The following is a 17,354-nucleotide window of genomic DNA, read 5'->3' as shown; positions in this document are numbered from 1 at the left end:
ATATATATATATATATATATATATATATATATATATGCCCCATCGGGGTGGATAGGGTGGATACCCAGACTAGGGTAAATTGTCATCCATTTGAAGCCTCAAATAGCTTTTAGTTTAAACTGAAAATTGCTATCTAGATCCGGCCTCGTTTGAAGCTGCCAAGCCCACTAGTTTTCGGAACAAACTTGTATTCTCATGCCTAATAAATGTATCAGCCCCCATTAGTTAATATTTATTTTTATATTTCTGATGGTGATTCACAAATGAGTATGGTTATTCGTGAAGAATCGATGTGGGTTTTTGTTGGATTTAAACCAATAGACCGGTGAATCCCTGTATATGGAATATTCTCAATTCGTTTACAATTCTAGACATTGTTTTCAAATGTAAATTGGACCGTTGAACTATTCGGCTCAGAGGCTATCCAGCTGGTTCTATTTCACTCCTAAACCATTCCTTTGTAAAAAATCATTAATTGAATTATTGATTCGTTCGACTTGAATAATGGTTTTTGGTTATTTTTTATTTTAATTATTTTTTTATTTTTTTAAATTACAATGAATCATTTATTTGGATTTAATGGTCAAAATGTTGGCCCAAAAATCGGTGGCCAAAGCGTTTTCCATTCAAGGTTTATTTTTAAAACATTGGTTCCAAAGTGATAGGGTTTTACAAGCCTTAACTAATTTAGAGACACACAATGGGATTCTTTGCAACTAAAATCTCTTAGCACACACTACAAGTATGAGAATCATGCCAAACATTGGGAACACACTCTACAAGTATAGGTGCACAATGTGCAGTTGGATGATAGGTGCACAGAGTTTTGCTTACTAAAGATCTAAGCTCATTGAGAATATCTTTGTACACTTATGTTTAATTCATGGGAAGATGTTCCCAATGTATGGCAGGATTCTCATATTTTCATAGTGTGTGCAAAGTTTTTGTTTATAAAGAATGTTGTAGGTGTAGGGCACATGTTGTGGGGGCACATACGATATGGGATGTGCTAGGGATGCTTTTGTGGAGAGCCAATCCCGACTCTATGATGTGTGGATGCAAATAATCCATGTGAAATAGTGTTCATAAAGTGAGAGTTTGGATCTATTCCCTATAGTGTTCTCCCCAAACCAATTATGTAGCACATTGCAACCACACATTGGGAACATCTCCCGACTAAGGGTTTGAGTGAAGAGCACAACATGTGGGGATGAAGGAAAGGAAGTGGGAAAAACATAGGAGCACCACACTTTCAAATAGCGTTGCAATAGAATCGAGCTCTAATCGAATAGTTCAAACTCGAGTTCGAAACAAATTCAAATCTTAAGGCAAGTTCAATTAATTATTGAAATTTGAGCTTGATCAATAACAAGTTTGGTTCAAAAGATTGTGAGCTAAGCCCGATTAACATACATACATACATAGATACATACATATATATAATTTGAAATGGAATTAAATTCATTAAGGGCCCATTTGGTTTGCAGCAATAATTGGAATTGGAATGGTCTATTCCCATAGTCTGTTTGGTTCAGATAAGAATAAGAATAGAAATTAGAATCAGTAGGAATGAGATTCGTTCCCAAGGGAGGGGCGGGGTAATCATTCCCTCAAATGAGGGAATGCCATTCCAGTAGGAAAAGGAATGGGATTATGATTCTACTTAACCAAACAGTTGGAATCGCATTCCAATTCGATTCGAGACCCCTATTCTCATAAACCAATTTTAGTCGAACCAAGCTCAACTCGATTGCACGGCTTGCCCCTGATTCAAAATTTTGCAAATTAGGCTGTGTTTGGTTATAGTGCAAATTTATTTGCATTAATACAAATGCATGGGAGTGCAAATGTAAAAAATGCAAATTCTTGTTTAATTTTTGTTTTACATTTTGTCTTAATTTAATTCATTTTTACTGCAATCAAACAAAATAACTTAAAATTTAAAACAAAAAGAAGTCAGAATTTACACTCAAATCATTTGCACTGTCGTTGTTTTGCAGTGCAACTTTATTTGCATTGCAACCAAACGCAGCGTAAGGTATTAATGAATTGACAGGGGTAATTGGGTAATTATCGGAAACAAAAAATTTGATCGAGGAGAGCGTGATTGCGTGAAACCGTAGATAGATTTGCCCGTTTAGCAATCGATCGCATCCTATCAGGAGTCCAGAGTTGAGTTCTATCTGCATTTTTTGATCGTCAAGAAATGGTTGGGCGGAATGCTAATTGGTGTCTCAGTTGATTTAAGTATGTCTTCCTGTTGAGCTGATGCTCGGTGAGGTTTTATGAGCTAAGATTTTGATGATTTCATGGTGGAGCCGCTTATTCTAAACGTGATTTAGTTCTTATGCTTTGTGTTCTGCTACTAAGATTGATATTTTCCTCTCTTGAAGATGCAATCTAGTTTCTAAACTGAAGGTAAGAATGAACCTCTCTTTTTTTTTTATCAATAATGAACCTCTCTTTTTCGCTATGCATTTTCTCTAGCGTAACCGAAAAAGTTAAATTATCAGGAATCAAAGGGCATATGATGAAGTACCGGTTATCGGAATTCAAGTTTTTTGCATAAATTAAGCTCCATTTTTTAGCAAAAGGATACAGAAATATAGATGCATGGATGAACATAAATGTGGGATAAACTCCTGATCAGTTCTCGTAAAGAGCTAAAGTGCCTAAAAACCCTCTGCTTGAATGCTTCTTCAATTGATATGTGCTGGCGATGGTCCCATTTTGGCTTTGCTTGTTACATTATGTAGAGACTAAATAACCAGCGTCATTAAAGAAATTGTAAGTTTCAAATACATCTTGTGTCAAAAACCAGTCAGCCATGGACCATTGTAATGTTCAACAATCAAAATTTCTCTAGAATTCCAAACTCAAAATATGTCATTCACTTATAAAACTACAGAGAAAAATATTTCTTAAATCCTTTAAGAAAAGAGCATCTATGTAGAAAGGGCTTTGGTAAATTTTATGAAAAGAAATCTAAAATGAAAAGCCTAGAGAATCTCACGAATGTTAGAGGAGGCAGACTCACAGATGTTCTCATTTCTCTGTTTCCCTGGACTTGTAGATGACTGCGTCATTTCCATTCTCATGGACAGATAAACTAGAGATGTTCCTGCCATTTCAGCTTCCGTTTATTTATTTATTTATTTATTTATTTTTTTTTTTTTTGGGGGGGGGGGGGGGGGTAGAGATAAAGAGGGAGAGAGCCACTGTTGATGCCAGCAATGAATAATGTGAAGGCTTGTCTCTCCTTCTCCTTTAGGTGAGCTTCTTTGTTCAGGTCCTTCATGTTTTCTTCAGGCTTCCTCGCTTAAAAATTGGGACAGAAACACAAATTTCCTCTTCCATCCTTTTCTAAGGCTATGTTTGGTTTGAAGGAAAATGTAGGGAAAGGTAGGGAAACCTATACAAACCTTGTATTGGTTTTCCTCTCTTTACCTTCCTTTCCCTACCTTTTCCTTCAAACCAAACATAGCCTAAATGAATCTAAACTAAGAAAAAATGTTCATGAATCATATAATCATTTTCCTTCCACCCGTCTCTGTTTGTATCCCAATCCAAAAACAGCCTAAACATAAAAGAAAAACAGGAATTAAGCTCCCAAAGTCACTTTATAACTCTTTCCTATGTTGTTTATATGCTTATCTTGCCATTATGTCAAACTAGAATGGAAAGATTTCATTTCATTTTGAACATGCTGTCGTGTCAAAAATCAAAATAGTTGAGAAATCTACTAATGTTGGCTCAGAAGTTTTTTTTTTTTTTTTTGATAAGTGCTCAGAAGAATAAATTGGGGTCATTGTAGTTTGTTCGAAGTTGATTTTTCTGACACCCTTGACCCTCCGAACATTGTTTACTGACGCTCTTTCCTATGGTGAAAAGTGAAAGTTTAGCCTTCTTTGCAAGGGCACGGTGATTTAGACATAATCTATTTATAAAATGTTTTTCTGTCCTATTGAATTGTTTTCTGCACTTTAAGGGTAAAGAGCTACAATAACACTTAAGCATATATGATGGGTATATGATTTGGAGGTTCAAAAATTCTCAGTTATTCCACCTAATTATTTTCTTGTCAAACAGCTTGTCAATCCTTGAATGACTAGTGCTGGCCTACAAAAATTTGGCACAGACAGTTGATTGCTCCCTAATAGCTGTGGAATCAATATCTTGTATCATTCCTGGTTCCTGCCATTGGCTAAAAATATATTTTGTTATAGTTGTCTTTCTCTTTGTTGTGTGTTTGTGTATCTGTGCATTTATCTGGATACATTAGGAGGGTTACATTACATCGTCCATGTTTTGTTGCCAGACAAGATCCCCCACCAGCTAAGAATCCTTGATGGCATGCACCACCACTTTAACCTCTCCAAGCATCATTAATTGCGTAGCCTATGGAACAAAGGTCTCACCTCGGAGATGCAGAGTATTCAATTCAAGATCTTCATTTATGTATCCTAGTATCCAAGCTGTACAAGAAAATGAGGGGCCTCGGAGGCTTGTTGACATCATCCGGTTTGTGCCAGAGCTCTCTAGGAACTACTTTAGAAGCCCTTCTCGAAGGGCATTATTTGGTGGCATATCCTTACTGAGTGGGTTTTATGTAGCACAGACTATCTCTCTCTCATTTGGGGCCCTTGGTGTGAATGATGTAATTGCATCTGTGCTTTGTGTTCTTCTCACAGAGTACGTAACTAGGTTCTATTACAGCAGGCCCAAGGTAACCTTCCCCCTTGCACTCCTAAACAATTTTAAAATGGGTTTCACTTATGGCCTGTTCATAGATGCTTTTAAGCTAGCCAGCTGAACTAGAAAATGTGCTTAACAAATTGTTCTAGTGGCTTTTCTTATATATCAACATCATCAGTTAGACGTTTTTCAACCTTATATATCTGTTTCTGGTACGTTCTATGCAATGTCATTTCACTTTGGTCTATTTTCGGTTTTTGATTTATGTCCATTCAATTTTTTGCCCTTTATACAATCTCTGTCTAATTGGTACTTTAACCTGAACTGTGTCTTGTTGTGTACATGGTCCAAAACATCTAGCACATGGTTTCTCAAGACGTTAATTGAGGGATTTTGACAAATTTATCAGTGTAATTGAATCCAAATGAGAGATTTCAAGTTCTCTCTCATCTGTTGGTACAAAGGATTTTCTTCCCTTCACAAGTAACATGTTCCCTGTTTTGCCCGATACATGTACTTCTCATGTTGACATAAGAACTAAGGTGGGTCTCACAAAATATGATATTGGAGCATCAATCTTAAATTGTTCTGGTCATCTTGTTTTCAAGCCAAGAATCTTCTTTGTTGGTTTTCTATCCAGGGGCTTAGGACTGGACCATTGACCATCTGAAAATGGAATAATAGTCGGAAATATTTCCTGTTGCAGTCGATTATTTTCAGTGCAAAAGCGATACAGTAGTTACTATTGTAATCCCAGATACTGTTGCAGTCTCCCACAGGTCCTTCTTCATGGTGATTGTATTTAAAAGTCCTTCATAAGGAAATTTAATGCAAGTTATCACATTGGATTTCTTTTGTTTCGTTTTTTTTCTTTTCTGCACACTTCTAGCCAAGGAACGACAACTTGGGTAAGATGTGGAGTTTTTCCTCTAAGTTCTGAGATGAGTGGATTGAATAATCCACCAAACAAATAAAATTTAGGTTACTTTTCTTCTTCTTGCTCAAATTATAAACAAGATCCAAGGAAGGGCAAAGGAGGGATCTGATAACAGATCGAATTGGCCTGGCCTACATGGCCAAAAGTTGACAGGCTAATGCAGCTATGGCAGAAGATATTGACAGTAGTGCAACTCACCTTCCCCAATATCCATTCTCCTCATTTATCCGTTGCACGTGTTGCGTGTATGTGTATATCAAAAATTCTTTCATGTATGCGTACATCCCCTCATGTACATCTCCTTCTCGTTCTAATATAAACATTTTCCCCCAAAAAAAATAATAATAATTCTTCTGTGTGTGTTCCTTTTTTTTTTCTTTTCTCTTCCTTCCTTTTATTAGGGCTTGTTTTGGTGGAATCACAACGACTGGAGTTCTTTTTTAATTTGAATTTGAATGCATGTAATCTTAGGTGGTGTTTGATTCGTGGTTCTTATATGGTTCCAGAACCATATCAATCTCTCTGACATTTTTAACCATACAATGCAAAAGAGGTTTTGCTCTGAACCATGATTTTTGTGCATACTTTCACTATTTACTTTTCATCATACAGTCATTATCAAATTGAGACATTATGGTTGGAGCCATATTGGTATGTGAGAAACGCCATATAGCTGCCATCACAATAAAATTGACATTTTTTTTTTGAACCCTACAAAGCAAAAGGCTGTTCGTTGATGGTTCACCATGATATGTGAGCATTGATTGTATTATTCATGTAAGGGTATATTGCTGAAACCTCCCTTAAAGTTTATATGACAGTTGTTGAAATACCTTAAACTTTGCTAATAGCAGTCAACTCCGCTACATACTCTATTAGTGACATCTACAAAATGATAGGAGAAAATGTTGATGTCATTCTGTCAACTTTTTTTCCTTAATTAGACAAATTCGGTTTAGTTGAACAGTGAAAGGTGTGGGTCCTATGTATTTTATTATTGGCATGAAACTTATCATTGGTAACACAGTTCACTGAACAGTCATAGGGATGGCCACCAGTCGAGCTTGTCTCGAGATATTCGAGCTCAGTTAGTTTAGTATAATAAATAAATAATTTTTTGTTATATACATATAAATATATATAATAAATAATTTTTATTATATAAATAATATTTTATATATAATATTTTTATTTTTTATGTATGATGGTGAATACTTTTTATAATTCTTAATTTTTTGTATGTAAAATAATATATATATATATATTTTTTTATATGTATATTTTTTATTAAAAAAAAAACTTGGCTTGTAGTCAAGCTCGAGCCTAACACAGTTTCAACAAGCCAAGCTTAAATAGTCAAGTATTCGACTCAGCTGGGCTTGAATCCATCCCTAAATAGCCATCACATTCAACTAATCCTTGCTCTAATAAGACCATTTTCTTCAAAGTCATTGCAAGCCAACAAGTCCAATGAGTAGGCATTAAATGGAACTACTTGTGATTGGGACCAAGGCATTAAGGTGCACTAAGGTTTTTCTTAATCCTTGGCCTTTTTTCTTGATTCCAAAGTTGGTTGGCTATAGTCGTAACCCATGGACAGGGCATTTTTTAGGCAAATGCTAGCATGGGAAAACATTAAGCATATGTTAATGACAATGAGTTGGGGCCATACAACTCCCTTCAATGTTCAAAATATCGGTGTATCGGGCAATATTGATACTGATATTTTTACTTTTTTTATTTTTTTTCAAAACTGGTTTAGGGTGCGGTTTAAGACTCCTTCATCCCCTGAACCGGTCAGAACCCTGATACACCCATTGTAGGGGCGTATCGGGAAGGTCCCGGAACGATATATATTAACTGATACGAGCCAATACATGTTGATACTTTGAACCTTGCTATTGATATGCATGCCGTTGACCTTAAATCCCACTTGATGACTTCAGTTCCCATGAAAATGAGAAGCTGAGATGTTCTTATACTCTACGTTTCTCACATGCTAGTATAATCCCTTTTTAAGCCCCATTAAAATAGTTGGATTTGCCGGGTGACCACCATAGATTATACAAAACAAAAACTTGGCCCAACACCTTATCTTGTCTCGGTAAAATAAACATATTTCTAAATCCTTTTACACTAATGGCAACAGAAGAAGTAAATGATTAATAAGCATATTTCTAGAATTGTGTCTCTAAATTCTTTTACACTAAATAGAAACTAAAGTAAGTGATAAATTTTATTGCAAAGGAATCAGGATCAACATGGACATGAATACCACAATAAAGCCAGAGCTCTCCGATAAGTTTTGATTTTGAACGGGGGTCAGTCCTACTTTGATTTGATTATGAAAACTTAAAACAATATTTTGATGAGAAAGTTATATACCACTTGACTAGGTTAAGCGGTTAAAGAAGAAAATACTTGTATGGAGTAGAACAGTCATTTCATTGTATAAATGTGGAATAAGTCTATAATAAAGTATTTAGCCCTGCTGTAGTGTGGCAGAGAACTTGACAGTTCTCCACAGTAGGGTGAGCATTCAGTTTATTCATTTTAATTGAATAAAAAATAATTAAAAAAAAATAAGAAATGAAAATCGAATTGAAACTAAATTATAAGAAAAATAAAATTTTCAATTTGGTTTTTGATTATTTTGGTTAACCGAATTTCAAATTCTGAAAATCAAAACCGAAATTTTCAGAAAGCTGAATTAATCAACAACCGAAAAAACCAAAACTGAAAATTTCAGTTCAAATTTTTGTTTTTACCGAACAATGCTCATTGTCCTTTTTCATATATGGATCAATACAGAAGCCAGATTCCCTCCCCACTAAACCCAACTGATGAAGCGCGATCCAGCCGGTCTTAGCTGTCAACGACCTTGCTTCTGAACTGGGTAGCAGGGAACCTGAAACGGAAGAGATGAGGAAGCTCTGGGGGGGAACCCGGTGTAGCGGCTTCGAAGCTCAAGTTAGAATCCTTCAAAAGCAAAATAACACCAGATAGCGCAAAGTTTACATACCTCGTTTGTTGAGGGCAGGGGGCTCTTATAATCACTTCGCGCACTCGCTCCGAGGCCATTGTCAGGTCGGGTATGATTACCCTTGCGCTTGTCAATTCGGCCGTCGTCCTTTCTGCTGGGACAGAACCGTCACTGCCTAACCGTCTCTCTAACTAGAGATGGCGGTGGTAGTGGCGGTGGCAGGTGGCCGTTTAGAGTGCGACCGCCAAGCGTCAGATCCCAAGTCAGTCAGGTGCGGCGCCCTCGGGCACGGACTTCCTCAGTGTCAGGCATGGTACGACTTGTTTGGTTTTGGTGCCCAGAAGGTGATGCGGAGTGGTGAGCGAGGTGAAGTCTTGAGTTCGGATGTATCTATAGGGCAGGTCAGTTCGGCGAGGTGTATCCTGAACTGTTACAAGGCAGGCCAGTTCGGCGAGGTATATCCCGAGCTGTTACAAGGTTGGCCAGTTCGGATTACTCTGGTTTGGGCCAAGGATGAATTCGGGCCCCCTGTAGGGAGTTCGGTCCGCTGGTGTCCCCTTGTTCATGCCTTAGGCTTGGCCCTTTTGCCGAGCTGTTGTTTCTGCCACGTGTCGCATAACTGTGAGGTCGGGCCAAATCGTTCTTCATCAATTGCCCCCCACTCCTCACGCCAAGGGTCTTGCCCTGGTGCGGGGAGTTTCGCGAGGTAGTAGGTGGATTTGTCTCGTCCTTCGAATCTTGACTGCGCGAGTTGCTTTTGCCAGGGTTCTTCGGTTTCCGAGGTAGTAGGTCGAATTGCTTTTTTGGCAAGTGCTCTGCCCCCCAAGTGTCCGCCGCACAGGCCTTCATGAGTGTCGCAAAGTACGAACTCAGCTTCGGCAGGTCGCAGGCAACGCAAGTAGGGGAGCGTGTACGACCGTCGGTATAACCGTTCATCTATTATGACGTATTTGGCTGCCTGGCACTGCACTCTCTTGGCCGCATTGCGTTCTGCAGGGAGGGTTTCGTCTATCAAGAAGCTCGCGAGTGGGTCGATCCAGCTCGGCTCTGCTTCCAAGACGGGAGCGACCTCCTCTGTCCCACCGAGAATACTAGGCCGAGGTAAGTCCTCTATGTAAACAGTTCTCATGTTGTTGTGACTTGTGCTGGCTAACCGGGACAGAGCGTTGGCCTCAGTGTTCTCTGACCTCGGGATTTGCCTGATGAAGTGTGACTGGAAGTTGAGCAGGGCTTCTTTTACTTTCGCCAAATATGCGATCATGGAGAGCTCGCGTGCTTCATACTCGCCCGTAACTTGGTTGACCACGAGCTGGGAATCGCTGCATATGACCAAGTGTTTTGCCTTTACCTTTCGCGCTAGGTCCAGCCTAGCTATCAGTGCTTCGTACTCTGCCTCGTTGTTGGAAGCCGCGAACTCAAAGCATAGTGCGTATTCTAATTTTGTGCCGCCTGGGCCGCATAAGACTATTCCAGCTCCGCTGCCTTGCCGATTCGAGGAACCATCCACATGAAGGATCCAGGGCTCCTCATCCCAGTTCGCGTTTCGCCTGACCAGGAGAGATGCCACACTGGCTGCTACTTCACGGGGTTCAGACTCTATTGGCTTGGGAGCTCCGGGTTCGCTCGAATTGGGGACCTCGGGCTCGACCTGTGGGGCTTCGTGGCTGAAAGTGCACTCGGCGATAAAATCTGCCAAAGCTTGGGCCTTAATAGCGGTTCTTGGCTTGTACTGGATCTCGTACTCGCTGAGTTCGATGGCCCATTTCGTCAATCGACCGAAAACCTCGGGTTTGAGTAAAACTTGTCTCAGAGGTTTGTTAGTCAGGATGATGACGGTGTGAGCCTGGAAGTATGGGCGGAGTTTCCGAGCTGCTGTCACTAGTGCGTATGCTAGCTTTTCTATCTGCGGGTACCTTGTCTCTGCTCCATGCAAAATTTTACTAACATAATAAATGGGTCGCTGGACCCGGTCTGTTTCTTTTATTAGTACCGAACTGACCACATCGTCGCTTGCAGAGAGATACAGTTCTAAGACCTTGCCCTCCTCGGGCCAGGCTAAGGTTGGCACACTAGCGAGATAACCTTTTAGCTCATCAAATGCGAGCTGGCGGTCCTGGGTCCACTCGAACCCTTTGCCTTTGATTGCTTTGAAGAAAGGTAGGCAGCGGTCTGCCGATTTGGACATGAAGCGGCTTAGAGCGGCTATGTGGCCGTTTAGCCTCTGAACTTCTTTTACTTTCCGAGGTGGTCTCATATCTAGAATGGCTTTTATCTTGTCCGGGTTGGCCTCAATACCGCGCCGATTGACAATGTACCCTAGGAATTTGCCCGAGGTGACGCCGAAGACACATTTGTTGGGGTTCAATTTCATGCTAAACTGACGCAGGATTTGGAAGACAGAATCTAAGTCTTATATTAATTCTTGTGAAAATTGAGTCTTGACGACCATGTCGTCTACATAGCACTCTATCTTCGTGCCAATCAGGGACCGAAACAACCTATTTACAAGTCTTTGGAAAGTCGCCCCGGCATTTTTTAATCTGAAGGGCATGACCTTGTAGCAATATAGGCCGAACTCGGTTATGAAACTGGTGTTTTCCTCATCGGATGGGTCCATTCGGATTTGGTTGTAGCCCGAGTAGCCGTCCAGGAAGCTTAGCAACTCATTTCCCGAGGTCGCGTCCACTAGGCGGTCAATTCTGGGGAGGGGGAAGCAATCTTTCGGGCAAGCTCGGTTCAGGTCGGTGTAGTCAACGCACATGCGCCACTTGCCGTTTGCCTTTTTTACCAACACCGGGTTGGCCACCCAGCTCGGGTAATGGACTTCCCTTATGAAGTTTGCTGCGAGGAGCTTCTCGGCCTCCTCGTCGACCGCCCTCCAGCGTTCTGGGGCTAAGTTGCGTTTCTTCTATCTAACGGGTCTGACTACAGGGTCAGTATTAAGTTTATGAGTTATCAGGTCGGGGCTAATTCCGGGCATGTCAGCCGCGGACCAGGCAAAAATATCTAAATTTTGAAGTAAAAAACTCACCAGTTCGGTTCGTAGGGGATGCTCGACGGAAGCTCCGATCTGAAGTGTGCGAGTTGGGTCCATAGCCGAAGTCGGGATTGCGACCGTTTCCTCCGTCGGCCGCCTTGGTTTTTCCCTTAGGGCGGCAACATAGCACTTGCGGGACTCGAGCTGGTCGCCCCGCGCTACCCCTACACCGAAGTCCGTAGGGAACTTCATGGCCAAATAGTAGGTGGAGAACGTCGCCCGTAGGATATGCGTGATCGACCGCCCTATTATGGCATTGTATGGGGAGGGGGTCGCGACCACCAGGAAATCATGGTTGAGTCTGACTGCACAACGCCATGTGCCGACTTCCACAGGTACTGTTATTTTTCCGAGGGGCCTGACTTCCTCTCCGTTGAAACCCACCAGGGGAGTGTTCGCGGGCTTCAGCTCGCTCCTCTGTAACTGTAGCTGGTTAAATGCTGATTTAAAGAGGATGTCCGTTGAGCTGCCCGAGTCTACGAGTACGCGTCTGACCTCGAAGTCGTTGATCCTTAGTTTAATGACAAGCGCGTCATCATGGGGGTAGCGGACCCCTCACGCATCGTCCTCCGTGAAGAAGATTGGTTCTTCGGTCTTGGGCCTCTTTGGGGGGTTTGGTTCCTCGAGGGCCGCTTCGCGAACTGAAGTCCGGGCCGCTGCCGAGGTACACCCTGCTACCACCGAACCTCTCACAATTACATGGATGGTTCCCCGAACTGGCCTCTCTTCTAGAGGTTGTCGCTGCAACAGTTCAGCAGGTTTGCTGCTAGACTTGGTGGCATCCTTTTCGTGCTCCCCTTGCCAACCTGCCCTATTGTTATTATTGTTGTGCTGTACAAATTTTCTCAAGTATCCGCGACAGATGAGCCCCTCTATCTCGTCCCGAAGGTTATTACACTGCTCGGTACTATGACCATGGTCTCTATGGAAACTACAATACAAATTCGTATTTCTCTCGTTCGGATTTCCCTTTAGGCGAGGTGGCCACTTCACATATGGGGCGTCCTTGATCATCATAAAGATCTCGGTCCGCCTTATGTTTAATGGCGTGTAATCTGTCCGAACTGCTAGGGGAGCTCGGAACTACTGGTTCGGCTTCGGCTCCCGGGCTGGGTTTTTTCTGTGGACCAGGTTGGAGAGCTCGCCTTCCCTCTTTCTTTTCTCATTCCGCCTTCGGTTCGTTGGTTGATTTCTTCCTCTGTCCTCATGAATTTGTCCGCGAGCTTGAGGAATTCGGCCACGGTTGCGGGTTGGTTAGCCACCATGTGCCATTTGAATTCTTTGTGCGTTACCCCTCTTTTGGCCGCCGCGAGCTGCACTGCGGGGTCCAACCGCGGTATCTGCAAGCATGCTTCGTTGAATCGCTTGATGTAGCCCCGGGTGGATTCTCCTTCCCTTTGGAATACTCCAAATATGCTTTCCTCTATTCTGGGGCACCGTTGGCTGGTGACAAAGTGTGCGATGAAGACCTGCACGAACTGGGCCCAACACTTTATCGACCCGAGGGCCAGGTTCCTGTACCAAGTGCGGGCTACCCCCCTGAGGGTGGTGGTGAAAGCCACGCACATGCACGATTTGCTGGCCCTGGCGAGGTGCATTTGGGACTGGAAAGCGTCAACGTGGTCGTTGGGGTCGAAAGACCCGTCGTACTTGTCCAGAGGTGGGAGCTTGAAATTTCTGGGTAAGGGGACCGCCAGGAGTTCTGATGCGAGGGGGGAAGGAACCGAGAGAATCGGGGCAGCTCCTACCTCGTCCGAGCTCGTCTCTTTGCCTCTGAGCTCTAACAAGACATGGGTGGCGGTTCGGCGACTTCGCCAGCGCCTTCGTTGTTGAGTGGGCCTTGTACTGGCGCTGCTGGCCTCCGTGTTACCGAGCTCGATGGGCCCAGAATGTTGGTAGTCTGCCGCCAGGGCGCCGAATCGGTTTTTCGTGAGCGGGAACTCGGGCTTGGAGCGCCGGGGTGCCAATCTCGCGGGCGAGGTTCCCGACCCGCCTGCGAGTTGCGAGGCGGGGATGATATTTTTCTCTCTTCGGCCTGGGGACGAGGCCTGGTTGTTAGGGGGGTTCTGGGGCTGAGAGGCCTTTCCCTGGTGGGGGTGTCCATCCTGCGGGGAGGCCTTGACCGGCCTCGGAGCGGGGTGGCGAGGTGGAAGTAGTGGTTGGTTTAGTGGCAATTGGGTAATGTTGTGCAGTACTTGGTGCTGGTGAAGCTGGTGCTACTGGAACTGTTGCATTTGGGATTGCATTGCCCGCATGCACTACATCAGGTCGTCCAACCGGCTTTGGCTGGCTGCCAGGGGGACGACAGTCGGTTCAGTAAAGGTTGTCTCAATAAGGGGAGGAAAGGGGATGCTTGTGGTAGGAAGGTTTACGGGTGCCACTGCTTGTGGCGCGTTCAAGCTGCGGATCCCATCCACCGAAAGGGGGATGGTGAACTGTCCAACGCACACCACGGGGACTTGAAGTTGTTCCCCGGTGGCGTTTGTCTCCGTGCCACGTCCGGCGATGCTAGAGGAGGTCATGAGTGTTGGGTTTTTTGAAGAAAAGGGGTTATGGAAGTTTGGAGGCAGGCTTTTTGAAGCGTTTCCCACAAACGACGCCAATTGATGAAGCGCGATCCGGCCGGTCTTAGCTGTCAACGACCTTGCTTCTGAACTGGGTAGCAGGGAACCTGAAACCGAGGAGATGAGGAAGCTCCGGGGAGGAACCCGGTGTAGCGGCTCTGAAGCTCAAATTAGAATCCTTCAAAAGCAAGATAACACCAGATAGCGCAAAGTTTGCATAGCTCGTTTGTTGGGGGCAGGGGGATCTTTTAATCACTTCGCGCACACGCTCCGAGGCCCTTGTCAGGTCGGGTATGATTACCCTTGTGCTTGTCAATTCGGTCATCGTCCTTTTTGCTGGGACAGAACCGTCACTGCCTAACCGTCTCTCTAACTGGAGATGGCGGTGGCAGTGGCGGTGGCAGGTAGCTGTTTAGAGTGCGGCCGCCAAGCGTCAGATCCCAAGTCAGTCAGGTGCGGTGCCCTCGGGCACGGACTTCCTCAGTGTCAGGCATGGTACGACTTGTTTGGTTTTGGTGCCCAGAAGGTGATGCGGAGTGGTGAGCGAGGCAAAGTCTTGAGTTCGGAGGTATCCATAGGGCAGGTCAGTTCGGCGAGGTGTATCCCGAACTGTTTCAAGGCAGGCCAGTTCGGCGAGGTATATCCCGAGTTGTTACAAGGTTGGCCAGTTCGGATTACTCTGGTTTTGGGCCAAGGGTGAGTTCGGGCCCCCCGTAGGATATTCGGTCCGCTGGTGTCCCCTTGTTCACGCCTTAGGCATGGCCCTTTTGCTGAGCTGTTGTTTCTGCCACATGTCGCATAACTATGAGGTCGGGCCAAATCTTTGTTCATCACCAACCATGTACCTAAAAGCATTGGCATCCACTCTCATTTTGGGAGAATCTTCCATACATATGTGTTAAATTGGGGAGATGTTCTCAATGTATCAGTGGATATGAGTGCTTCTAGGGTATGTGCAGAGTTTTTTTGTGGGGAAGAAATCTCGTAGCATTAGTACAATCTAAGCTAAGGTCTATTTTGACTCGGATTCAATTTACATTTGTGCATTTATTTCTTAAAAACGGTTTAAGGGATCTGATAAAGGAAGATTTTGCCCGACCTCTCTATTACGTGACACGTGGCAGAAATAACAGCTCGGCAAAAGGGGCCAAGCCTAGGCAGGGACAAGGGGACACGAGCGGACTGAACTCCCTACCGGGGGCCCGAACTCACCCTTTATAACAGCTCGGGATACACTTCGCCGAACTGACCCTTTGTAACAGCTCGGGATATACTTCACCGAACTGACCCACCTTGTAACAGCTCGGGATACACTTCGCCGAACTGACCCACTTTGTAACAGCTCGGGATACACTTCACCGAACTGACCCACTTTGTAATAGCTCGGGATACACTTCGCCGAACTGACCCACTTTGTAACAGCTCGGGATACACTTCACCGAACTGACCTGCCCTATAGATACTTCCGAGCTCAAGACCGCCTCGCTCAGCACTTCGCATCACCTGGCGCCAAAACCAAACAAGTCGTATCATGCCTGACACTAAGGAAGTTCGTGCCCGAGGTCGCCGCGCCCGACTGACTTGGGATCTGACATTTGGCGGCAGCACTCTAAACGGCCACCTGCCACCGCCACTGACACCGCCATCTCCAGTTAGATAGACGGTTAGGCAGTGACAGTTCTGTCTCAGTAGAAAGGACGACGACCGAATTGACAAGCACAAGGGTAATCATACCTGACCTAACAAGGGCCTCGGGACGAGTGCACGAAGTGATTATAAGAGCCCCCTGCCCCCGACAACAGAGGTATGCAAACTTTGCGCTATCTAGTATTACCTTGCTTTTGAAGGATTCTAACTTGAGCTACGGAGCCTCTACACCGGATTCCCCCCGGAGCTTCCCCATCTCCTCTGTTTCAGGTTACCTGCTACCCCGTTCGGAAGCAAGGCTGCAGACAGCTAAGACCGGCCAGATCGCGCTCCATCAATTGGCGCCGTCTGTGGGAATACGCTTCAAAAAGCCTCCTCCCAAACTCCGATAACCCCTTTTCTTCAAAAAAAAAAAAACCCAACACTCATGGCCTCCTCCAGCAACACCAGACGTGGCACGGAGACAAATGCCATCGGGGAACAACTTCAAGTCCCCGTGGTGTGCGTTGGACAGTTCACCATCCCCCTTTCGGCGGATGGGATCCCAGCTTGAACGCGCCACAAGCAGTGACACCCGTAAACCCTCCTACCACAAACATCCCCTTTCCTCTCCCCATTGAGACAACCTTCACTGAACCGACTACTGTCCCCCGGCAGCCAGCCAAAACCGGTTGGAGGACCTGATGCAGTGCATGCGGGCAATGCTAGCCCAAATGCAACAATTCCAGCAGCACCAGCTTCACCAGCACCAAGTACTGCACAACATCTCCCAGTATCACTATCAACAGCAGTTCCCCCAACTGCCACTGAACCAACCGCTACTTCCACCTTGCCACCCCGCTTCGAGGCCGGTCAAGGCCTCCCCGCTGGATGGACGCCCCCACCAGGCGAAGGCCTCCCGGCCCTAGAACCACCCTAACAGCCAGGCCTCGTCCCCTGGCCAAAGAGAGAAAAATGTCATCCCCGCCTCGCAACCCGCAGGTGGGTCGGGAACCTCGCCCGCAAGGTCGGCACCCCGGCGCTCCAAGCCCGCGCTCCCGCTCACCGAAAATCGATTCGGGCCCATCGAGCTCGGTAACACGGAGGCCAGCAGCGCCAGTACAAGGCCCACTCAACAGCGAAGGCGCCGGCGAAGTCGCCGAACTGCCACCCATGCCTTGTCGGAATTCAGAGGCAAAGACATGAGCTCGGACGAGGTAGGGGCTGCCCCAGTTCTCTCGGTTCCTTCCCCCCTCGCATCGGAACTCCTGGCGGTCCCCTTACCTAGAGACTTCAAGCTCCCACCTCTGGACAAGTACGACGGGTCCTTCGACCCCAACGACCACGTTGACGCCTTTCAGTCCCAGATGCACCTCGCCAGGGCCAGTGAATCGTGCATGTGCATGGCCTTTACCACCACCCTTAGGGGGGTAGCCTGCACTTGGTACAGGAACCTGGCCCCTGGGTCGATAAAGTGCTGGGCTCAGTTCGTGTAGGTCTTCACCGCACACT

The 17,354-nt window shown here is 45.1% G+C and overlaps 1 protein-coding gene across 1 annotated transcript; it reads left to right on the top strand.

The window, feature by feature from the left end:
- The first annotated feature begins 2,125 nt into the window (after positions 1 to 2,125).
- Positions 2,126 to 4,942, top strand: NPQ6 (YCF20-like protein (DUF565)). The gene is made up of 2 exons (XM_088952553.1): positions 2,126 to 2,418; positions 4,319 to 4,942. The coding sequence occupies exon 2, from the start codon at positions 4,349 to 4,351 to the stop codon at positions 4,811 to 4,813; it is 465 nt and encodes a 154-aa protein (XP_088808679.1). The 5' UTR covers positions 2,126 to 2,418; positions 4,319 to 4,348; the 3' UTR covers positions 4,814 to 4,942.
- The last annotated feature ends 12,412 nt before the right edge of the window (positions 4,943 to 17,354 follow it).

This window comes from Nelumbo lutea, chromosome 6 (assembly GCF_056320005.1).
Source record: "Nelumbo lutea isolate HS-2025 chromosome 6, American lotus-T2T, whole genome shotgun sequence".
Lineage (NCBI taxonomy): Eukaryota > Viridiplantae > Streptophyta > Magnoliopsida > Proteales > Nelumbonaceae > Nelumbo > Nelumbo lutea.
This window is presented reverse-complemented; position numbering and strand designations above follow the sequence as displayed.